The sequence below is a fragment of the Eptesicus fuscus genome, chromosome 7 (genome assembly GCF_027574615.1).
Source record: "Eptesicus fuscus isolate TK198812 chromosome 7, DD_ASM_mEF_20220401, whole genome shotgun sequence".
Lineage (NCBI taxonomy): Eukaryota > Metazoa > Chordata > Mammalia > Chiroptera > Vespertilionidae > Eptesicus > Eptesicus fuscus.
This window is the reverse complement of record NC_072479.1, coordinates 84,410,378-84,435,626: the sequence shown is the minus strand read 5'-3', so window position 1 is coordinate 84,435,626 and position 25,249 is coordinate 84,410,378. Positions and strand designations below refer to the sequence as shown.

General features: G+C 44.7%; 1 protein-coding gene across 1 annotated transcript in view; it reads left to right on the top strand.

Annotated features, from left to right (window-relative positions):
* Positions 1-25,249, top strand: part of ETV6 (ETS variant transcription factor 6) — a 218,492-nt gene that overhangs the window by 64,610 nt on the left and 128,633 nt on the right. Inside the window, exon 2 of the mRNA XM_008140416.3 lies at positions 24,412-24,541. Within this exon, the coding sequence (XP_008138638.1) occupies positions 24,412-24,541 (130 nt within the window). The remainder of the gene's footprint in view (positions 1-24,411; positions 24,542-25,249) is intronic.

Here is a 25,249-nt window from a genome sequence, read left to right as displayed (position 1 = left end):
AATATACAGATGACGGATTATAGAATTATACACCTGAAACCTGTATAAGTTTATTAACCAGTCTCACCCCAATAAAGTTAATGAAAGAAAGGAAGGAAGAAAGAAAGAAAAAGAAAGAAGGAAAAGGAGTATGAGTTCACTGAGGACTGTCCCTGTCTTCATCCCAGTATCCCAGGGTGGTACCAGGCGCGTAGTAGGAGTTTGGTGCATGTTTATTCCAGGAGTCCTGTCTTCCTTACAAAGGAAACTGGATTCACCCATCAGGGTTCCTTTCCCCTCTGGTTCTGCATCCTGTCCTGGCTGACACATTGGTGAGTTTAGCCTCTGTTCTTTCTTTTCCCAACTGCGGGCATGCAAAAGTGGCATTGCCAGTCATCTACAAAGCTTTTATTTCTCTGGCTGCTACCAGGACTACCTTTCAAAATGTTTGTACTCCTTGGGACAAGGCCAGGTGGCCTTTCGAGCCTCCAGGAAGCATGTGGGACCCTGGTTGGGGAGAGTGCACCTGCACTCCTGAGGAGGGTTCCTGGAGTGAGAGCAGGCCACCTGCAGCCACCCTGTGCTCCCCGACCCAGCAGAATTGGCTCCTTCCTTCCTCACCGCGTCTTAAGGGATTCTGCATGTCAGCTCACCTGACTCTTGGTCTTATAGGGAAGTTGGTTGTCCAATATTGTCCAGTTACAGCCGGTTTAAACTCACAACTAACCTCTGACTGCCTCCAGATCGCAAGCAGGTCAGCTGCCTGGATCTCATGTTACTCTTGCAGCTCGGGTTTCTCTTCACCAGGTCCTGATCGGGGCGCGTTCTGCTCAGTTGATGTGGCCAGGGCTTACGTCAAGGTCTAAGGTTTCTGTGTACAGCCTTCTCAGCAGGCAGCTCCTGGAGAGGGAGTGTGTGCTGAGAGTTTCGAAGGAGGAAGTTTCCTTCTGTGCAAGGCATGTTCATGGGTCTTTAGTATTTGGAGCCAATCATGAGGACTGGATTGTGCCGGTCAAACCAGGAGAATTTATACTCAGGGGAAATCTGTAAACTCTGCGATGTTTCAAGGGTCCATGTTCACATTGTTTCTCTGCTTGCCCCATGACTAGGCATTACACAAACATTGATTAAGGGTCTACTATGAGCCACGTTCCTGCTTGGTACTAGGGGTTGGAGTAAGATACAAAGATAGACAGACCTGGCCTTCAGGAAGCTTTTATGTCTGCTCTGAGCATCAGTCAGCAGAGAGGGTTGAATTGGTGACAAGAATAAGGAGTTGGGGAGAGAGGGGTCTAAGGGATAATGATAAGCCTTAGCAATAAAGTGTTAAAGTGTTAATAAAGAAAATGGTTAAGCTGTTCATGAAGTTACTTGTGGTAGATATGTACCTAGATGTGGGGCTTGTCTGGCTGTGTGGTCCATCGTGAGACCCCTGCAGGCTTCCGACCCGGTGCTCTGCATTAGCCTGGAGCCATGTCGGGGAGGCCTTCCTTCCTTCATGACACCAAGGTCTGGGGTCGCGCTCCTCCGGGGTCCACAGAGAGGCCCTATTCTCCTGCCCTTGGGTTCTCCCACTTCCCACTGGGAAGACTGGAGTTTTGTGACCATGTATTTCTTTGCTTGTGAACTGGCTACCCTCCCACTTCTGTCAAGTTTGCCGTGGGTCCAGGCACATCTTTTCTCCAGGGCCTGTTCATTCTCTGCCAGGAATTGGCAAGGAGATTTTAAGACTTATATTCTTCCTTTCTTTCTTATTTTTTTTTTTTTTCACTCAACACCTCGTCTGGTGCTAAATACTTACATGTCATGCTGTGAATATGTGTGTGAATGGATTGGTCAGGATTCCAAGTTTGATTTGCAAGAGAATTCTTTTGTATTGCAATGTACATGGCTTAACGTCAGGAGAGAGGTACTGACAAGGACTTGGCAATCCAGAGGGTGTCTTTGGAATGACATTTGACTTAATAAGTGTTGACCTATTTTGTAACAGACCAGAATGGGGCTTCCCTTTTACCTACTGTTTCTACAAGGGAAGTGTATTGAAGGTCTATCTCGAAGGAATATATATTTAACATTTTGGAATAGTGTTCTCAGGCTGAATTTAGATTTCCTCCGCTTTGTCTCATAGGACTGACATATACACTCATCCCTTAACATCTGATACACTCTGTTCTTTTGAGAGTTTGTCTGACTCCCTCCAGTTGCCTCAAGGGTAAGCGAGAATCGTGCCTCACCATTTCTGTGTCCAAGTGTGGGTCCACAGTTCCTCTTGTTGGTACAGAGTGTGTACTCCGGAAATGTTTATGTACTCACGAAGTGATCAGATGCATGGATACCTTGACATATGGGAGTTCTTCAGGCCATTCCAAATGGTGGAGGGATTTGTTGGGAAGGGACAGAGGGGAGATCAGCTGTATCCAGAACTCACAGTCATTTCCTCAGGAAACATTACCAGATATTATTGCATGTGGGGGAAATGAGGCCCTTGTTCAGTATCCTAGACCACAGTTGTCATACTGGGTGCCCACTGTGTGTACAGCTCATACACCCGACTGAAAACATTGAAATGACACGATTCTTCACAATCTAGATACTATATAAAAAAATAATTAAGAAGTACAAATGGGCTCAGGATTACGCACATGAGTACTTAGGCCAGAGAGGGGAAGAAACACACCTCCTGTGTGTTTAATAGAGCAATAGGAGCCTTGGACACACACACACACACACACACACACACACACACACACACACGACTTCATTTAATCTGCACAGCCTTTCAAGATAGACATCTTTATCTCCCGTTTCCAGATGAGGAAACTGAGATTCGGGGGCCAGGTCACTTGTGCAGAATTACACAGCAAGTAAATGTCAGTGCCAAGATTTGAACGTGAGGTCAGGGAAGAGACATTGTTATATTGTGAAGGGCAGGTAAACCGCCTTGCAGCTCTGAAGAGGTAGCCTGCCCTTGCATGTGTATCTAAACACCACCCCAGATGACAAGCTGTTGAATGTGGAGTTTGTCTGACTCCCCCAGGAGAGAGAAGGGCGAAGAAGGAGCCTTACAGACCACAGACATGCCTGCACCCCGTAGGCCAGGGGGGCTGTTTGTACCCATGCACAAGCCAACTGTACATCTCACAGAGTAGCAGTTGGGACAGGGGGGGCTCCATGTTAAAAACCATCTCCCAGGGCCTTCTCCCTCGTAGTGGCCATGTGCCTGGGAGCTTCCTGTTCCATTTGTGGTGTTCGTGTTCCGTTTGATCGTTTTATATCACTTCAGTCCTCATCTCCCTCATCCGTGTCCCTCATGAAGTCATTTGAGAGGAATACTAATCCTGACGAAAGACACAGAAAATAAGGGATAAGAGGAGCTGAGAAAATGCAGCCTCAAGCACACTTGGAGCTGGTTTTCTGGTAAAGAGGTTTGAATAGGAGTGTGGCGAATGAACCCGATTTGCATCGTTACAAAAGGTAAAGAAACATACCAGCACATGTTTAACACAGGCCGCATCACATGTGTAGGGAAGAAAGTGAAGGGGCTTGTGGTCTGCAGGTATGTGCACGGTACTCCGACCGGGGGCCCCTCCGAGGGCTCCACAGCAGCTGACCTGGCAGGAGGTGTGGGGATCTGGAATTCAGTACATGTGGCTTCTGTGCAGGCTTTTGCTACCTGTCCAGTTCTCTGTCAAGCTGGAATTTGTTTAGCACAGAGGAGTATATTAGGGGTGGATTATACACTAGCAAGCCCTGGTATGTCTCACAAGAGATTAGTTCACACCTTAAAAAAAGATTTATTTATGTTGCTGTGGGTGATAGAGGAGATGGGGCTGGCCTTGTGGCTACCGGGAGATGCCCTTCAAAGTTAAGGGTATGGCACTTGTTTTTACTCTCAGATTGGATCATAAACATTTATAATCAAAGGGCACCATTTCAACTTATTTATCGTTTATAAATGTTTAAACCACTTGGAAGGAATTTTTAAAATTGAGCCTTTTTTACATAGTAACCAGCTACCTATACCTTTATGCATGTGCTCACATAATTGTTCCACCGTTGTGATCGATGTTTATTCACAATGCAATATTCTACTTTTAGCATTATTTAATATCAAAATAGTGATATGTAAAATTGTATGCAGGGCTTTCTAGTTTACAAAACACTGGGACATGAGTTCTCTCTTATTTTTGGCGGCTCTACTTCATTCCACTGGACTGATCTGCCACAGTTTAAGGTTCTGTTCCTAAACCGAGTCTGCCTGAGTGTAGGAAACCATCGCAGCCTTAGCCTTATCGCCATTTCCTGCTCAGGCAGGTAAGATCTGCTAAGGAAGGAACAGTTGCCAAGTGGCCAGGTGTGCCAATTCGTGGCCTAGAAGGGGCAGCTGTCGGTTGAACTTTACCCGTGTTTTCAGGATTTTATCTGATCTTCTGGGTGTGCTTGTGAGTGTGCTCCTGTGGGTGGGGGCACTAGGAGCGGAGACCTGTTCAAAGGCCCCATGCCTCTGGCTGGAGAATCTTCCTGAAGGGTCCTCCAAGCTGTTGGGCAGCCATCCTGGAGCAGGTGGGGTTGGGTTGCGTGCACAGGGTCAGGTGTGGGTCCATGCCGAATACGTGGCCTCTCCCAGGCCCTGAGAGGGTTGTTCCCTGGGTCACCTCCTGTTCCATGAATGGAAAAGGACATGTGACAGGAGTAGCCAGTTTCCCAGTCCTAATTGGGTGTTACTGCTGGCAATTTGATGATTTCCTCCTTAATCTTGAGGCAGTCTCAACATGACTGACTCATACCATGGGGAAGACAGTGGCCTTTGAACTCTTGGTTCCGTACAGTCTTGACCTTGGTTAGATACCATCTTGACCTCTGGAAAGAGCTGTGCTCAGGGCTACTGTTTTGTGAATTATTCTCTCCACAAAACAACTGAGAATTTTTTTTTTACCTTTCTGAAGTTGAAGATCACCTCTTTTGTAAGGAAAAACAACTATTTTCCCTGTGGTGTGCTGGATATGTGGGTTAAAGCAGGAAGACTAGCTGTCCCGGGTTCTATCCTAGGTTTTTTGCTGATTCACAAAGGCATTTAATTTCTTTCCACCACTTTTTCTAGATCTGCAAAATAGAGAGGGAAGTTTAAGAACATCTATGTGCTACTGGGGGATTTTTCTGTGCAAGTGAAAATTATTATTGACACAGCCACAGGACTTGCTGCCGGCTTCAAGGGGTGCATTGTACTCTCTCTGGAAAGAGGCCAGCACTAATGATAGAGACTCAGTGCATTTGACTTTGACCTTACTTTCGACAACTCTTCCCTCACAATCTTTAAAAACACACTCCACCGTTTAAGAGAACAGCCACAGGTCCTCAGCGAAGCCCGTGGTCTATGCAAGCCTTTGTACAGCCTTTGGGATTATGGTGAGAAAACCCTATTCTTCATTTGCTTCCTGATATCTTGGCATTTTAGAAGTGTCTGAAAAGGAAAGTGGCAGAAAAGCAGCATAACCTGCTTGACAAGTCTTGGATAAACAGAGGAAGTCCAATAAGGCTTCTGGTGTGGGATTGCCAGGCTCAAAGAAGCCACTTGTAGTTGCAGAAAGGCGAGAGTCACTGAAGCCCCGAGAGCTTCCAGGAGGCCCACACGCAGGCAGGACCCAGAATTCTAACCGAGGACAGGAGGTCCATTGCAGCCCAGGAGGCGAGCTGAGTTCAATGACTGTGGACTCTTTGGGGAGGTCGCATTGTTACCTGAACTGGCCATGTCGCTGGATGGACATCCGACGGTTGTTCCTGCTCTGCTGTCCAGCCCCCTGTCATCCCAGTCTTTTAGACCCCATCCTTTGGGGGCAGAGAACGGTGTTGACAGCTCTCTCCACTGCAGAGTGTGGGTGCATTTGTGAGCTCGATTTTTATTTTCCTCTTTTATTGAGGGTACAGCAATCAACCCATTAGAGTGGAAGTAGAAAGAGAGAAAGCCTTTCCCATGGCCCCCTGGCCCCACAGAATATTACCCTTCCCTAGATATTACTTTATGTTATTCAAGTCATACTTCTAGAAACTCGGAAAAGGTGGGAGAATGTTTTTCCCTAATATGTATGACTACGGGGCAGCTTTAGGCTGTTCTTGTGAGTAAGGGAACTATTGACATGTGCCCTGGTGTAACCCCCTCCTCGGTTCACATTGTTTCTACCCCATTCTAGGCTGAGTGCCTCCAGTGGATTTGGTGACCCTAAATGGTGAAAGGGAGACCGCTTTTTGTGGCACAGCTCTTTTAGAATAGGAAGTACTGCCTGGGAGGAATCATGTAATGGTGAAGTTTTATGTTGGGAGTGGCTCTCTTCCTCCAAAGCAATAAGACCCATGCATACATCTAAAAAGGTACTTTTTGAGCTTTAGGATACTGTAATGTATGAAATAAAAACGTATTCTCCTTACTTAGTGTTATAAGCACTTAGCACAGTTTAACAGCAACAACAAATTCTGGTACAAAATACAACTAGATGGCTGAATGAATGGTGCTTTCCTACTCAGGTGGTTTATACTCACCCAGAATTACATGTAGCCAGAATTTAGGATCCTTATGGAGAAAAGTCAGTGCTGTTTGTTTTTCAATAATATTTGTATGTGAAAGCAAGGGCTTGCTAAACTACAAGTCTTTGGAGGTTGTGAAATTCCCTGCTGTTATTCTTAGGAAGAGAAGAGAGAACAAATTTTCTTCTCTCCCACCTTCTTGGCCGATAAGGAAAAGCGAATTTCAGAAAAACATAGGACGGAACAGGAAGTGTTTAGAGGTTTAGTCATACTTGTTAGGTATGAAAAAGCCCCACTGCATTCTCATATTGTTTCTTTTATGGACTTAACACTTCCTACTTTGAGAATACCTTCCTCCCCAAGGGCTCAACGTCCTTTATAGTCATTAATCTTCATCCTGCTTCTTAAAAATGTCAACTGTTAACTACCATGTAGCTGGTGTCAGACCAGTTAAATGCATTTTATCTGTCTGGGTCCTTTAGCTCAGTTGAGAATGTGGCCCTACTGAAGGCAATAAGGGGACCTACTTGTCCTGGTTTTCCTGGGACTTTCTGGTTTTAACCCTGAAATCCCACATCCCAGATCCCTCTCAGTCCCAGGCAAACCAGGACGCTTGATCATAGCCAAGAAGGTGACCAGTGCAGGGAGAGAATCTTTCCTGCATAAAGAGAATCCTTCCATCCCATAGTCCTTACCTTCCACCTGACCAGGTGCTTTAGAAATGGCCTGGGCAATAGTTTGTGAATGATGCAATACACATTTTTAATGCCACCTGGTAGAAAAAGATTCAAAGCACACCCACCGTCCTAGAGTTAGAGGAATTCGAGATTAGGTAGGGATATCTTTATGTCTACAAAGGGAAATGTCTGGTTTCTTGGTTTTTATTGTTGTTTTGTCTACCCTGTCTCTCTTTACTACAGTATACAGTGAAAAATGAAAACAAGAACTGATACCTACTGGATTTTTGAAACAAGAAGTGTGATTTCAGATACTTCTGTGGGTCTCAGATTTTTCATCTGAGAAATGAGGATTCTGGTCTCAATTCCTAGGGCCCCTTTCTCTTCAAACTTACTATGAGGAAAGTAGCAGGAAGTAGGAAGCAGGAGAGGTCAAAAAGGAAACAGGCTCCATCTTCTTGAATAAACTCTGCTTACAAAGAGAGCATTTTCCTTCACGTACAAATCCTTCCCCATACTTAGGGCATTTCTATCCATGATGTCCTGCCCCATAGTTCTCTGCCATCTTACACTGTGTAGTTTGCACACGCTGCTTTGTCAGTGTCTTGAGGGAGGGAGCAGGCGGGCATGCTTCTCCAGGTGCTCCCTTCCTTTTCCTGCCTATAGGGGATCTGGAACAATCCTGACACTGGGCCTATATACATTACCCCGGGTGTCAGAATATCCAAATTGCCCCACTTCAGGTTTGCAATCATCATGTGAAACACTAGAACTTTCAAAAACTTTCTAACATATTATTATTTTTCCCCCTAACATATTATTTACTATCTCCCATGATTCCATGGAAGTACCATGTTCATTTTGTCAAAGATCCCTACTCCTCATTTTGGGGAGAAAATGTAGAAGGATCATGGCTCTGGAACCCGACATAGCTTGATTCAAATCCTCGCACCACTTCTTATATGACATTGGAAAACAAGTTCTTTAAGCTTGCTGAGACTTGTTTTTTTAAAAAAAATTTTTATTTATAAAACAGAAAGCTATCATATCCTAAGTGTCTGGTACATGAAAGGTGCTGAATATATTTTATTTACCCCTTCATTTTCCCTTAGCCCTTCCACCTACCCCAGGCTCCCTGACATGTCAACTTGCTTTCATTCTTCCCCCTCTGTTAATTTCCGAGGTTACAAGTAAAGGAGAGCAAGTACACGGTGAGTAGATTCTGATGGGATAATCCTATCAGACTCTCCTCCTAACAATTCACATGAGGCCACGCTGCCCTTGAATGCTTATGGAACCAACTGGGAAGGAGGTGTCATTAGCAAAGAACCAGTTACCTCCCTGCAAGAAATGAAATGTGTTCGTTATTAGAGCAAGACGGGCACCTTCCCCACCCCACCCTGTGCTCGATGGTATTGAGGAATTGATCTGTAAATCCAGATGAAGCTGGCGCTGAGAGCCGGCCTGCTGCACCGATTGTAGCAGACAGCCAGAAAACCACTTGGTGTTTCACTTGGTCACTAGCATGTTACTCAAAAGAAGAAAATGCAAGTTTTCCCTTTGGACAGACCATGGGTCTTAATGTTATAGAAATTACCTTGAAATATCTCTCGTTGACTACCTACCCAGTCCAGACAGATGGATTATCCGGTCATGCCAGGACATGCAGACCTGGCAGTGGCCCCTTCTCCTACGGGCACCATCTTTATAGGAATCGAATCTTTTGATTACCATTTTCTCATCCCCCCTCCTTGCTTAAAAGCATGATTTGTAAAAGCACTTGAAAGTGATTTAAGCTCTAGAACAGATAATAGTTTTACATGAGCATCATGCCTTTTATCACATAGTCCTCTATGTAATTATGTGATATCTCGAGCCTACCACAGATGGAGCCACGAAGCCATTTCAGAAATGACCATACCTATATGTGTGTATGTCTGTATGTCCTTAAGATCTGCCACAATGCTGGCACATGTACTTGTCATTGATAGTTATTAAACTATGCGCCAGGCCCCATGCTGACTTTTAATGTATTGTCTCCTTCAATCCTCACAACCTTTAAAGTGGAGCCAGTGTTATTATCCACTTTATAGATGAAGCTATAGCTCTTTTCCACCACTCTGCACTGCTCAAAAATATATTTAGAAATGAAGAAATCTAAGGGAAAGGAAAACATGCTCCCTAGATTCTAGTGTTGTTTTGTGTATGTGTGTGATAATATGAAACTTTTGTCTCTGAAATGAAACTTGAAAGGCTCCATTCCTCATCTTTTCCTCAGTAGGAATGGGCAAAACGTCATGGTAATTTATGGCATATATCCCAAAGGTGGCCCTTTTAGTGACACTAGTTTCTGTTCACAAGCCTCCAATTCCACATGTACCAGTGTTTATCTGCTGGTTAATCCACTCATCCCCTTTGAAGGCATTTGTGTGTCCACCAACATTCACATGGCAACTTCTACATTAAAATACCTTCCCCCTTGAGATCAGCACAGAATGGAGGTCATGGACCTCCGATTAATCAAGCCTTGCTTCTTGCTGCATGTAGCAATTAGGGCAAGGAAGCTGGTCTTTGGAGTACTTCTCAGTGAGCTGAGTTGGTGCGTCACCTAATGTGATTTCTAGAGTAGTATGGAGTAAGGCTGAAAAAGAGTACACCCATACCAGTACTCAACTATCCATGTAAGTCTGGTTCCCTTCAGAGTTTCAAAAGTAGTCACTTATATGACAACTAGAGGCCCGATGCTTGAAATTCATGCAAGAGTAGGTCTTCCTTCCCCAGCTGCCGGCACTGGCTTCCTTCTGGCACCCAGGACCCGGGCTTCCCTCTGTCCGCTGGTAGGCACCCGAGACCCGGGCTTCCCTCGCAGCCCCAGCTTAGTCTGGAAGGTCATCCAGAAGGATGTCCAGAAGGACGTCCGGTCTAATTAGCATATTATGCTTTTATTATTACAGATTGTACACACCTTACTTGGTGTTGTGGAAGGAAGGACCTACGTTTTGCTGTCCATAGTCTCTGGGTTCAGAGACTGGCCTGCCACTTGTTAACATTATGCAAGTTATATAACATTGCTGAATCCCAATTTCTTAGTCTTTGAAAAATTGGGAATTAAAACATTTGCTTATTTGATTGCTAGGAAATTTAAATGAAATAATATATGTGCCTGTTACAGAAGAGTTGACTATAAATAATAGTTTGTTTTCTTTCCCTTTAAAGTTTTTCCCCCCTCTAGACTTTAAGCTCCTTAAAGAAGAGGTGTTTTTTTTTTTTCCCTTACGTATCTCTATATTCTTAGTGTCTAGCAGTGCCAAGCGGGTATTGTTTAAATCAAAGAAAACGCTTTTAGGAAGGTCTTTAGATCATTGTTTCACTCACCAGTGATCAGTTGTATATCTACAGTGTATCAGGCACTGTGCTAGGGGAGTGGAGTCAATAACATAAATAGACTGTGTCACCACTTTTTAAAGTCCAGCTGGGAGAGAAATATTACATGGGTAATTAGAGTAATGAACAACTTTGATCCTCGACCTGAGCTTTAAATTTTGGAAATAGCCAACATCATTTGGTGTCAAATCTGATGAGTAAGGTTTTTGGTCAGATAAAAGAAACAGCAATAAACCATTATTTGTAACTGGCTCCGAAAGTCCTAAAAGAGGCGTTTCGGGAGTACTTTGAGGAATGATGGCATCACTGGAGTAAGTGTAAGTACATTACAGAGCATCTATCTTGAGAGGCAGCAGAGTGAATGGGGTGAGATCATAGTCGGTATGGTATTCCAGGAACTTGGAACCACCTGGAATAAGGCCTAAGATAAGTCAAATAACCACCTCATCGGGCAGTGAATGTGTCTCCTGGAGAGAAGTGGGAGATGGGGTGGTGCTGGCAGCTTGTAGCAAGATTTGTGTGTAGAAGGTTGGACTTAAAACTTTGTCAATAAGTCACTAGATGGCCCTGGGGGAAAACACAGGACAAAAGACGAGTTTGTGTTGGCAGTAAGAAGTGCTGTGAGATTGTCTAATGAGGCTCCTTCATTCATTCAGCAAATACTTAACAAGTGGTGCTGTGAGCCAGCAGGCACCGCTCACCCACAGGGATGTGGCAGTGAACAGGACAGACAAGGTCCCTGCTCCTGGGGAGTTTTCTGCTAATGACAGCCTTTGCTTCTGGGTGAGTAGGAGGTCTTGGACTCCATGTGGTTTGGGGGTCTGAGGGGAAGGGGAAAGCGAGGTAGGCCCCCAACTGTGGATGTGGACACAGGAACATCAAAGTCCAGGCTCCAGCAAACCATCGACCTGGAAACAAGGAACTGAAACTGAGGCCTAGATCCAAACTCAAGGTCAGGGTCTGCTGAGAAGGTCAGGAAAGCACAGACTGGGGAGGCTCGAGGAGAGGCAGGAGGGGAAGCCCTGAATGGGGTAGCCACAGTTGAGCCCTTGGGTGAGGAGGGAACTGCCTACAGCTATGAGTCAGGATGATAGAGCTGAAAACCTATGATCAACTGTAAGAAGTTTTCTGAACACCTTTATGGAACTAGAAAGTGTTTATTGACAGTGGTTTGAGATGAGTGGGATATTTATTTGGGTTTTAGGATATTCAGAGTCATGCAGAGATTTTCATTTTATCAGTATTTGTCTTGTCATCTAGGCCTAACCCCCGCAAGGCCAGCTTTTGAAGAGTAGACTGCTTTATTTTTCCAGTCTCCATGTTAGGACTGTTGTTGAAACCACTGGTGAGGCTTGACTGGTGATACACTAGCGTGATTTTATAGCTTGGTTGGCCGGTTGCTTTCTAAGGATGCAAAGAGAATTACTGCCCAATCAAGCAGTTTCAACACCTGAGTGAATTTCAGATGATAAAGCCATATTCCTGTCATGGTTCTGTCACTATTTTAGAATTGTATTTTGCTTAAAGGAAGAAGAAAAAAATACTAATAACATCTTAATGCTTCAAAACTGTGGAAAAAAATTTTATAGGAAGAACTTGAGTTAAGTCCAGTGGTTTTTTTGAGATTGTTTTTACCAAGAATGAATAGTCAACAGAGTCCTTCAGGAAACTCTCCTTCCCCTTCAGAGCCACTTTGCACACAGACTTTATCATGATAACCAAGAGTTTCAACAACATTATAGGCAGAAGGTAGCTGGGGACAGATGACAACTTTGAGCTGAGGACTGCTAGCTCCCTCCAGAGAAGTTAGGTGATCCGCTCAAGAATCTTGTCACCCCTTCAACCCCAGTTCCTACATCTGTCAGGTGGTTTTGTGCTAGTGCTGGTGACATGACCCTAGGGGTGTTAGGGGCATATGTCATTGAAGGACCATAACTTTCTTGATTATTACCCTTAGCAGCCTCTTTACTCCACTAGTTTAGGGTTCTAAGATTTTATTAAGAAGTTAGCTGCTTGGAATTCAAAGCATTTCTTCAAATTACAATCAGTTGATAGTTCACTGTGCAAAAACAAAGACCTAACCACTAGTACCAAGGTTACTTTGAGGAGAAAAACAACCTACATGTCGCACTCGCCACCTTAGAGTGGCACAAAGACAGCCCTGACAGCCAGCTCGGGGATCATGCTCCTCTCCTAGGGAAAAGTGACTGGATGGGGATTCATTCTTGAGCAGGAGAAGTGGGGCTGGAGCTTGAGCACTGAAGAGAGACAGCTTTCTGGGTGGGAGAAGGGGGAGGAAGGGCAGGTCAGAAGTGGAAAGGGTTTCCATCCCTTCTTCTCCTTCATTAACTTTGTCTTGCTCCTGCTACAAGGGCAGCTAGTGCTGGGCACACGGGCTCCATGAGAAGCTACAGGAAGAGAAGTGGATCAGCCTTCCCGGGGGTGGGGATGGGGGAACTCCAGAGGCAGTTGGGAAGGAAGAGACACCTGTCTGAGCGGTTGTTCATATATTGGCCAGGGAGTCACTGTTTAGGAACTAACTGCCTGAATTATACTGGTAATCTACATTTTATGGTTAAAAGCAAAACAATAGCTGTCTACTCAGGAGGGAAAGGACAGTTGGCAAATTGATTAAAAAAGTGTCTAAAAACCTATTGTGAAAGATAATCATTTCATTGTATCCTGACTTTATTATTTTTGTCTTGATTTGAAATAGTGATTCTCAGCCTTACTCCTCTGCATATTGAAATCACAGTTGGGGGGGGGGGGGGCAGGAGGGGTTTTAAAAATATTGGTGCCTGACCGATTTCCTTGAATGCTGGGATTTTTTTTTCCTCCCTTAAGATTTCTTCAGATGATTCTGGGGTGCAGCCAAGATTCGGAATACCTGGTGTAAAATGTGTGTTTCCTCAATTGTTAGCTGGTCCTGAGTTCCTGAAGTATGTGGAAATTCAAGCATATTTTTCATGTACTATTGAGCACTAATCATTTTAACGAAGGCAGGGATCTTACGTACCATAGACTTATTAAATAGCATTAACAACAGGACTATAAGAGTGCAAGACATCAGATTCCTTATTATTTCAAGCTGCTTGATATTCTGTTAATCACCGGTGTCATTGTGCGTGTATACACATACTTTTATTTCCTGTCATTTTTAGAATGGTAGTGATGCTGATGGCATTTTTCATAGTAATATTCACTTTGTCAGCAAAACTAGTTTTCAGTAAATAGTTGTCAACAATAAAACTCCCAGATCTTTCTCATTGTGACCACAGAGAGCTCCTATAAAGAGTCTTTGGTCGAAGAATCAGAGAATTTCTATGATTTTTTGACAAGTAAAAGTAGAAATTACTTGCCAAGATGGTTATTACTTCTGGAAAAGTTTTTCTAAAAGAGGAAACATGGATGTGTGACACTCTTAATCAGTATTTGATGTTGTTTATATGTTACTTTTTAGAGTGATGGAGGTTGGGACGGGGGAAAGATGAATTCCATAGTCATTCATATAGTGAGGTCTTTGTCATCTTCAGTCTTTGTTTCAATGAAATTAACTTCTCATTTTACACCATAAAGACAAGTTTAATTATTAAAGCACACATAAAATGCAGTGCTTTATTTGAGATTTCTCAAATTCCTTATCATAAAATGCCTCACATTTTTAGAGAGCCTTCGTTTCAAGAAACTCACAATATTTTATAAGTTTCACCTTATTTATCCCCACAATAGCATTATGTGGCAGTAAAGATGGGAATTGTTATGCCATTTTCTCAGACAGCAACACTGAGGAGATGCTGACTTCTTTTACTTTGCCTTTTAAGCACAGTGCTCATCTATGGTTTTATTGAAAATTATTCTGGTAGTAAACATTTTGCAGAGATACAAATCTTTTCCAGATTGAATTTGCGCTTGTTACTCTAGGTAGAGTTTACAAGGCTTTTTCTATTTCTATTTATTTCTCAGCCTGAGGCAACCCAGGAATTATCTGATATATGTAGAGTTAGGGGCTTTGTTCAATTTGAGCATGGCAGTGGTTGTAACCCAGCCTCTTCCTTACTGATCCAGGGGGTGGGGGCGTCTCCTGGTTCGTTGGAAATGGGCTGGATTCAGTTAGGACCTTTTAGGACTTAGCACAAATAGCTTCATTGGGGATGCCATTTTAGAGACTTTATTCTGCATTTTTGTGGCTTACCCTCATGTGAATTAGAATGTAAATCTTGCTCTGGTATCAAAGTCTTTAAAACCTTCTTATCAGGCATGTGGGCCATTTAAGCTATAGACATCTTGTGAAGATAAATCACAGGGCAAAACCCTTTTTAGCTTGAAAGGAGGTCTGAGTTGCCTCTCCTCCAATCATCCCCAGCAAGCAGCTAGGGTTGTGGGTTTGAGCTATAGCTTCTCTTTATCTGATTCTCTTCCTTTTACAAGACTTCCAGATACTGCCATCCAAGAAAGAGATGAAGATGAGCAAAGCCCAGAGTGATGCTGTAATAGAAAGCAGAAAGCTGCTAGGGGTGGGGAGTGAAGGGTTTATCAGGCACCAGAGGGGACGGTAGGAAGAGAGGGAGGAATTAAAGCACAGGTTCAAAGTAACCCTTTGGGCTCCTTCTGCCTGTGGGCTCTGCAGAAGCCTCACCCCCATCCTTTCCTCTCCCTGGTTTTTAAGGTCCCATGATTCCCCGGGCTGGGGACGCTGCACTGTAAATTCTGTAGGAGGGCAGTCACATGGCAGGTAGAACATGCCTGGAAGGTCTCTCTCCTTTGGGGGGAGAAATTGAGAAACCTCTCTAATGACACCCTTGATACAACTAAATAGCAACTCTCAGTTCATTACCCGTTAGCCTAAGGCAGGGACACCGCCGATTGGCTAATTGTAATAGCCAAACCATGAAAGGGAATGGCATTAATGGAGGAGAAAGCAGCTAATAAAGAGCTGTGCTTGGTCACTTTGTTAAGCCCAGGATGTAAGCCGCTGTTAATTTAAGTACCTGTTTCTTCTGCTATTAAAATTAGGAAGAAAGGATGTAGTGACCCTCTTTCAAAAGGCTGATCAAAAGCTTAGGGGCATTTTTGGATCATTCCAATAGCAAGACTTTATTTTCTCCCGGAAGTAATGCCTGCTGGTTTTGTATAAATAAAGTCACACCACCTTCTTACACTGAGGAGACCCACTCTCAGCAGGACCTGCACTTTCCCCTGGGGCTTGCAGGCGTGGTGGCGTGTGTTGCTGAGCTCACGCAATCTCCACTTGGAGCGAAAGCAACCATCTGCATCACATCAGGGATTAGGAGTGTAGTCGGAGGCATGGAGTGGCACACGTTTAATTGTCCGACGCAGATCCAGAGCCTGTGCTGTGACCTCATCTCCGTCAGCAAGAGGTTCCAGCCAAATGAGCTGAGCACCCTTCAAGCAAAAAACATCCCTGGAAACCACAACCTGGCATGCAAAGGAATCACAGCTTGAGATTCTGCTTACTATTCATGTCAGAAATACTTAAGAAATTCAGGGAAAAAATCCGTAGCATCTCAAGGTTGGAAAGGATCTTAATTAAAATGTGTTAAAATTAGAACAATAAAGACATCTACTTCAGTTTTTTTTTTTTAAATAGTTTTTATTGATTTCCGAGAGGAAGGGAGAGGGAGAAAGAGATAGAAACATCAATGATGAGAGAGAATCATTGATCGGCTGCCTCGTGCACGCCCCCTACTGGGGATCGAACCCACAACCCAGGCATATGCCCTTGACCAGAATTGAACCCGGGACCCTTCCGTCGCCAGGCCGATGCTCTATCCACTGAGCCAAACCATCTAGAGCGCTACTTCAGTTTTTTTGCTTTGAGGGTTTGTCTTTAAAGAACCCTAGGATCCTGTGAGGGGACTCTGGGGGACGGATTGATGGAGAAGGAGACCGTGGTATCTATGTTTTGTTTGGATCTTCTCCACCCACACTGTGATTAATGACCTTTGATTTGCCAGGAGATATAAGATTGTATAGAAGCAGAATCTGGGAGTTTTAAGGCACCTTCAAGTTCCACCACCTCAGCGCCTTCCCAGTGCAGGAACCTCTTGTAGAGTCACCTTCTAGCCTCAGCTTAAACCAGCTTTTTGGGGAACAATAAGTCACACCTAATTCCAGAGCACAGGTATATGTTGCTGGCCCTGTCCTCTGAGATGCTTCAGGTCAGCCTTGACTCTTCCTTACCTGAGTCCTTCTCGTGTTTGAAGACACCTACAAGGATCCTTTAAATCCTTTTCCCCACAGGCCACACATGTCCTCAGTGCCTTCATCCAGTCCTCATTTGAGAGACTGGGAGCCTCACCTTCAGGCTGTTGGAGAAGCTTGTTGGACTGTGGCCACGGTGGTTTCTGGAGGCAGGCTTAGATCCTTCTTGGTATGGAAATCTGGACGATGCCGGTTCCAAATAAATGTTGACAGGAGCCTTTCCTCCTAACTGCTCCTGTTTGTCTCACCTGTACATTTCGATTGGATGCTCTTGGATAAATGGGAAGGAGTTGAGGAAGGGAAATGTATTTTGTTGTTGTTAAAGAAAGCTTTATAGATAAAAGTAACATATTTTTACTGAAAAATTCCCCAAGATGAGATATCGATGCAAGGTGAAGCCATCCTATGCGCAAGAAGTCTGTTGGCCCTGCTGATCCTACCCACAGGTCACACATCCCTGGATGGATTCTAATGGCTGCACCTGCTCAGAGCGCATGCTGGGAGAACTTCTCCAGGATATCGCATTTGGTCCCCTTCTTTCAGCTAAATGCATTGGCTTCCTCCACCTATGCTCCCCACAAGATAAGCACCAGGCTTCAGAAAGTCAGCAGCCTGACTTAGTGACCCTCAGAAACGCTGCTGGAATTCTGAGGGCGCAAAGCAATGAAAAAAACTAAAACTGTGACAATTCTCACAAGCTTGAATTTATCTCTTGGGATTCCCCATAAGTTGTGGAGCCATTGTGGATTGGCTGGCGCTACTTAAATGTCATTTCTTAGTGTTCCTCTTTGTAACTGTATCCTATTTCTCAGGCTGGTGACTTGCACAAGTTGCTCAACCCCTGTGAGCTTCAGATTAGGTTCCTCATGTGGAGTGGAGATAACGAAGCCTTCTCTACAGGGTTATTGTGGGTCTGAAACAAAGGCTTCATGGGAAATACATTCCAAGGGCTCTCTTAATGCTAGTTCCTCTTCCTGCAGTGATCGTATTGTCCAACTAAGACTGGGACACATGGTATTGTGCATGAGTACTCATATGTATTTATGGGTAAAATGACCCAACATTTTAAATATTTGGGCCATCTGGGAAATTCTGAGAGTTATGGTGGCAGAATTCATAACAGATAGTATAGGCCTGGTCTCCTAGTCGCCTGATGAGTGCTGAAATATTTCATAATGATCATAGAAAAGCTTAATGGTCTTTTATAGCAATGCTTGATTGATCCGTCTATCTTTTTATTCACTTTGCTCACGTCACTGTGCATAGATAACATTGTTCCATGTAAAAGGAAGACTTAAGATGCTTTGACTTACTTGTATCTATTTGACATACACAATACTCTGTCTTCTGATTTTAGGATATAATAGGCCAGGAAGGTGAGGAAAGGGAGGGTTTCAGTTATAAATCTGTAGGAATCTGCATATTTCAGGTCCCGAACCCATCTTCTTCTATGTCCAAAGCAAGAGCATTCCTTAAACTGGTGAAGCTGTGCTCCTAGGAAGATGCCCACATTAGAGTGAATGTGGCTTGTTGGGCACTACACCCCTGTACCCCCACTGCGGGGCTGAAGGGGTGTCTGGGTAACCAAGAGAGGAAGCTCCAGAGACCAGGAATATACTTCCCATCCACCTAATTTTTACAGGGTACTCCTATTCCCCCAATCATTTCAATCATGTTAAAAGCCAAAGACAAATTGGGTTGTAAAAACCTAACGCCTTGAGCAGCCAGAGCAGGGGTGGGGAACGTCCGGCCCGCGGGCTGTATAAGGCCCTGGAAATCATCTGGTCTGGCCCTGCCAGGGCATTCGGGGTGAGTTCATTAACTGTTTGACCAAATAGAACAGGCTCATTTTTAAGCTGATAATTTTGTATGGCCCACGAATGATGTTATAAATATCCAAATGGCCCTTGGCAGGAAAAAGGTTCCCCACTCCTGACCCAGAGGGATGTTGCTCTCAGGGGAGGAGCTGGCCACTAGGAGAAGAGCTGACTGGGGCCGCTGGGTTGGGTGTCTTCTGGAGCCTGCATGGGATGGGAAGATAGCATTGCAACTGCACTGCTGTGATTTGATGGCCCTGGTTTTCTACTTCAAAATTCAACGGAACACCTCCGTTCCTAAGATGTATCCCAGATCCTAAGGTATACTTTTCTGGGGAGATGCCCAACAAGCCATGGTCTGTGTATATACTGTATATTATCTAAAGAAGACCCACAATGGCATTTTTTATCAAGTTCTTTAAGTTGATCTCGCTAAATTTGGGGATAAACAAAATATTGAACGGAGTTATTCATGTGAATAAGATCGACATTCAGGAGTTTAGGCTCCTGTGTATGTCTGTTTGTATCCATGATGCCAAGAACCTAGAAAATGGTGCCACTCAAATTTCAGTCTTGCGCATTTTTTGATGTGTTAATGAAAGCTTATTTAAAGAAAGCCAAAGCCACCACCTTAAATCATTTTGGAGCCAGAAGAGGGTACTTAAGTAAATGTGTATTCAGACTTAAGTTTAGCAAATCTCAATAAACAGCTTCCCATAGAAGAGATTTCTTCTGTTCAGTGTACAGGAAACAACTATAGTATAAGCATCAGCTTTCCTAAAAACCTTCCTGGTGGAAAAAGAGTCCTTTCCTCAAAGTATTGAATATCACCCATGTGACTGTTGTATCTCTGGTGCCTGCTGTTTTCCATCTTGTCGGGGTTGATGAATTTCAGCGCACGAATGAGACACCAAAGAGCTGCAGGATGCGAAGGGTACCTGTGGCATTTTTTGCTAGCATTGCCCAGGAAATGGTCACGGTCACCGCTGTTTCCATGACACTTCCTCCTCAGTGCCCTACACAGGCTTCAGAGACCGTCACTGGGTAACCCTGGCATTTATCATGGAGATGGGACTAGTTCTCGAAACGGATCCTAAAGCAAGGGCCATCTCAGCGTTGCGGTAGAGGAGTCTTTGAAATGACCTGCAAACCATCTCTTAGGAAGCACAACCGAACTTTCTTTCGGTTTTTCTCAATTCCAGAAACGCTTGATCTTTTTTATTCCCAGGAAGTTAACATTTCAGTAGCACTAGGCTCTGTATTTCTTAACCTTTCAGCCTCATCAGAAAGTCAGTGGTGTAAAAGCAAATGCATAAATTCACCAGGGGGATCCCCAGGATTTGAATAATTTTGAATAGGAAACACTTTTTGGTAATGAGAATATTTTTCCACTCTTCCATACTGTGCAGCCATGGGGTAAGGGGTGGGGAGAAATGCCATTTTCCTACATGGCGCATAATGTATAAGCTTGTTTTACATGATAGTCGCAGGTTCCTCAGCGCTCAGTTTGAAAAAGAGCAGCAGTGCCCTGCCGACGGGGCTCAGTGGTTGAAGGTCGAACCATGAACCTTGGTCGGCAGTTCGATCCTGGTTAGGGCACATGCCCGGGTTGTGGGCTTAATCCCCAGTAGGCAGCCGATCAATGATTCTCTTTCATCATTGGTGTATCTGTCTTTCTCTACCTCTCTCTTACTCTCTGAAATCAATGAAAAAATATTTTTTAAATACATAAATAAAAATGAACAGCGTTAGATGGGTACCTGTCACTGGCCTTCTGTGGTTGGGGAAGGAATGAAGAGGGGGGAATAGAACTCATTCTGGTTTTAGTAGTTGTGCTTATATTGACCCTACTCCATATTCCATTACATTTTTTTTTTGGGGGGGGGGAAGCTTTCTATAATAGTAAAATTTACATTCCATCTTTTGCCTAAAACTATCTTTAGCCTCATTTTTTTCTTTTCAGAGCTCGGTGCAGCTCTTCCTCCCCCCAGCCTCCCTTCTCACGGATATTACAGTTGGCCTTGGAAATGGCAGGGCTTCCCTTTCGATCTGCAGGTTGTGTCCGCACAGTTGAAAGCAGCCGGTTGTTGTTTCAGCACCTGAGCAATAACGCAACCACATCAGGGCCCTTGTAGTTACATCATTGACCCCCTCTGGCAGTTTATCCCCCCCCCCCCCCCCCGCAACACGTGAATGCACCCCTATCGCTGTCTGCAGCACTTTAATTTAATTAGACCAGTGGTGATAATCCTCTTGGGAAAATTGTTATCCCCTCTGTAATCATAAAGTGAAACACCTTTGGTTTTCATCGGGCTGGCAGTTTGTGCTAGAGGTGAGTGAGCTGTAAGCCGCTACTTCTCTTGGTTGGGGTCCGACCAGAGAAGCCATTGTGAGGATAGGAGGTTTCCTTTGTTTGGGAAATTGGATGTTAGGCTCCTTAAGCTTCTCTTTGTAGATGTTTCCATCTGAGATAGCCCGATTTGTTTCATTTTTTTTTTTTCTCTAATTGATGACAGTGTGCCGAATGCTAAGTGCATGGCTATAGTAATAGATTGAAAAGCCAGGACCACGTGGGTCACCGTAGAGATTAACAAAAAGAAAGTCAAAGGATTCCAGCTGTATGTTTTGTTCTTTTCAGAAAGGAGCCCCGGGCACTGGGCTGCATCCTTCCTGGGGTCCCCTGTCCTCTGCTGGCCCCTGAGCCCAGGGCCACAGTCGTGTGTAATGACTGTTAGCAAATCACTGGAGACCCTAGAGGGGCATTTAGCTTTCTCCTGACTGGTCTCTTCATTGAATCTTTTAAAAAGAGCTTCCTGTCTCCCAAGTTTATGGTGTCAAAATATTGCTGAGTGGAAACCATCATCAGGAACGAGAGGAATTCAGGGTCCACCATCACTCAGTCTATTGCCTTCTTTTTATAGGTTTTATCATAAAATAGTACAGATGGCTCAGTGGTTGAGTGTTGACCCATGAACCAGGAGGTCGGGGTTCAATTCCCAGTCAAGGCACATGTCTGGGTTGCGAGCTCGATCCTCAGGAAGGGGCGTGCAGGAGGCAGCTGATCGATGATTCTCTCTCATCATTGATGTTTCTATCTCTCTCTCCCTCTCCCTTCCTCTCTCTAAGATCAATAAAAAACATACTAAAAAATAAATAAAGTAGCACAGTTGTTTCCATCCAGAATTGTGTAGCCATGTCGGGGAAGGTGGTATAAAATGCCAGGGCAAGCACTGAAGTGTGGCGTTTGGTGTAGCAGTAGGGACAGGGGGCCTTGCAGAAGTTCAGAGAAAGCTCAGTGTGATGAAGGCACAGCACACTGATGATTCAGCAAGTCAGAGCATTCACCTTTTAAAGGTGGCACCTAGCTCAACTCTTTTGTAAGTAGCCAGAGCTAGACTGTCCACAAAATAAAGTAAAATCCTCGTGAAGGACTGGGCTTCACCCAGTTTTCCTTGGTAGAGGTGGTGAGGGATGAGGAAGCTGGGATGAGGTGGCCTGTCACTCGTAGGGACTAGATCTCGGAAGTTTCTCGTGCTTTGAAGGGAAAGTCATCGTATTCTGAAATGCCGTCTTCTTTTTTCTCCCACTCATGCCAACCCATTTAAAAATTCTTTGGCTGCACAAAGTTTTCTTCATCAACAGTTTCACTTCTGCAAAAAACCCTAAAAAAAAACAAAGCTATTCTGGGAATGAAGTTAACGGTAGATAAGATCTCCAGATATATACTAGGCCTGGGAGGGAGGGGCGGGAGTTACTCTAGGGTTGAAGCGTATGGAGCATTTGTTACAGACTATGTTTACAATGCTTTCAAAGCCTGTTTTACCTTGAAAAACCCCTGAACAGATTTTTGTATGTTTCCCATGTGAGTTCATGTCTTTCCTCTTTCACCCCCAAAACCCTAAAAACCCCAAACACGAAAAATATAACTCAACCTTAGAGTTGCTCAAATTATGTGTGATGTTTGATCAAGTTCAAGAAAAGTGAAGTTGAAGGTTTCGCCTCCGGGTGACCTTTCGGAGGACATCTTGATTGATACAGAAATGAAATTTGGCATGTATGTGACCGCCCTTAGTTAGCAAATCCACCAGGAAACTTTAGGATGTGTGTTGAAACAGAAATACGCCAAATGCCCTATTTGCTGGTAGAGGGTGCCTCAGGGAAGGTGTAGCGATTCCCTTTGGAGATTACAAAAATATGTAGAGAGTCATTTAAAATTGAAACGTCCTACCACAACCACCAAACTTCCCAGGGTATGAACAGAAGAAAAACTTGACTTTTGGTTATAGGCCCCGGGGACGCCCCTGCTTCCCTTTGCATGTTTGATGAAGTAGAAGATGTTGGAGAACCGTCTTTCCAAAACATCAACCCCCGGGCTTTACTTTAATCTGTGATTTTTCTTTCGCTCCCGATTTCTGTTTTCACAATGGCATTTGACTGATCTTCCTCCCCCGCCCCCAACCTATTTTTAGCCCCGGTGTGTCCCACTTTGCTTTGCCCAGTTAAACCACAGAAACTAACGGAAGTTATGTGCAGAGTGTATGGCCTGCGAGTCAAAATGAGTGGGCATGCAGATCTCAGATGCAAATTGCACTGCTCTTCTGGCCCTCAGCTGCAGGGTTGGTTTGCGAGGGTTGGTTTCTTGCCATTGCTGGCCATGTTTTAACTTCAAACAAATAATGATCTTTTCCATCCCATCCAGTTGTTTTAATTGATCTAACAAACACTGCCTGTTTGAATTTAAACAGTGGATCTGCCGAAGCCCCCTCCCTCCCCTTTCCTTGTCTGTTGCGTGTTTTTAGTTAGATAGTCGTTTTCTTAAATGCAGGTGATTCTTTGAATCTCTGAAACAGTTCAGATGAAAAGGAAATATTGATTCTAGACAGAAAATGAAGGGACAAGGAGGTGCCTGTTAACGTTACAGGTAATTCCTTGCTCTGAAGAAGAAAAAATTAAACATTGGATATATATTTTGGCTGGTTGCTGTATAATGGGATTGGTAGATAATAGAAACGTCTTGCTTGTAGATTGATGAACTAAATCTGGAATTTATAGTCCCATCATTTGGTGCAGATCTCTCATTTGATCTGAGTACAGGATCATACTTGGATTAGACTAGGGATAGTGCCAGAGGAGAGGAAACATGTTTGAATGTATTGGTGGCATTATTATGTGACTTGGAAAGTCATTTTTGAGAGTAGTCTTTAAAGCCATTCTCTAGGTCAGGCGTGAGAAATGTCTGGCCCATGGGCTGTGTAAGGCCTTCGAAATCATTTGGTCTAGCTCAGTGGTCGGCAAACTGTGGCTCGCGAGCCACGCAGTTTGCCGACCACTGGTCTAGCTCTTCTAGGGCATTAGGGATGAGTTAATGAAATGTTTGACCAAATATAGCAGGCTCATTTCTAAGTTGATAATCTTGTATGGCCCGAGAATGATGTTATAAATATCCCAATGGCCCTTGGCAGAAAAAAGGTTCCCCACCCCTGCTCTAGGACACACTTTTATCATTTCCTCCGCGTTGTCTCCCCTCTTTACTTGAACAAAACCACTAGTACAGAGAGAAAAAATGGGCACCCACTGATCCGAGTCCAAAGGAAAAGCCCTATGTTATAAACCTTCCCAGGAGTTTTGTTATAAATCCCAAAAGCTGGAGCTCTGAAATGCAACAGAACAGCGTCTGTCGAGGGGGCGGGCGGGATTGCTTGGCATGTGCTCAGATGCCCCCTGTTCCTTTCGCTCCTCTCCCTTAGTTCACACCTAGTTCCAAGCGTTCATTGTCTTTCCCCCTCTCCTCTTCCTGCCTTTGTTTTTAACAGCAAGAGCGAATTTCATACACACCTCCCGAGAGCCCGGTGCCCAGTTACGCTTCCTCGACTCCACTTCATGTTCCAGTGCCCAGAGCGCTCAGGATGGAGGAAGACTCGATCCGCCTGCCCGCGCACCTGCGTGAGTGTTGCGCCCGGGGCGGGGACAGACAGAGGGACAGCCGTCCGGAGGGACGCGGGGTCAGAATGATGGACTGCGTGGAGCTGAGGGGCAGGGCTTCACGCTGGAGAGGGGCCAGCTGAGCGTGATTTCACACAACGTCACCCCCTCCCCAGAATGGCTTTGAAAACCCTGAACTCCTGTCCCGTGCTTCTCTGTTTGGCTCTAGGATGTGTTACCCAAGCATCTGGGAGTGGGCGCTAGATGTGGCAGAGTCCACTAACTCTCCTAAGAGGCGAGATGGATTCGGGGGGACAGTCTGTCTTTCTACATTCACACTAACTCCCCTTTAGTATTTTGTTCGGCTTTAAGTTTTGTTCAACTTGTGAGTCAGATCCTCTCCCTGCTTTGCTTTTGAAGCTGTGTGCTCTCCCTGGCTTCACAGGGCCCCCCGCTCCTGCCTTTCCCATGCTGGCTGCTCTTCTTTCCAGGATCTTATGTGCCTGGACATGGCTTCTCTCCCCTCCTTTCTCCTGCTCCCCTCTCTTCTCTCTCTTGTGCCTGCATTACCTCCGTAGCTTCAGCCAGCTTGTGGTATTTCCCCCAATCATCTCCCAAATCGCCTCCACCCCTGGCCTCAGCCCCCTCCCCTGCCTGAATCTTCAGCTGCAACTTGGCAGGGCGTCGGGGCCAACACACGTGCTGCAGGGACTGGCTCCAAGCAGCCGG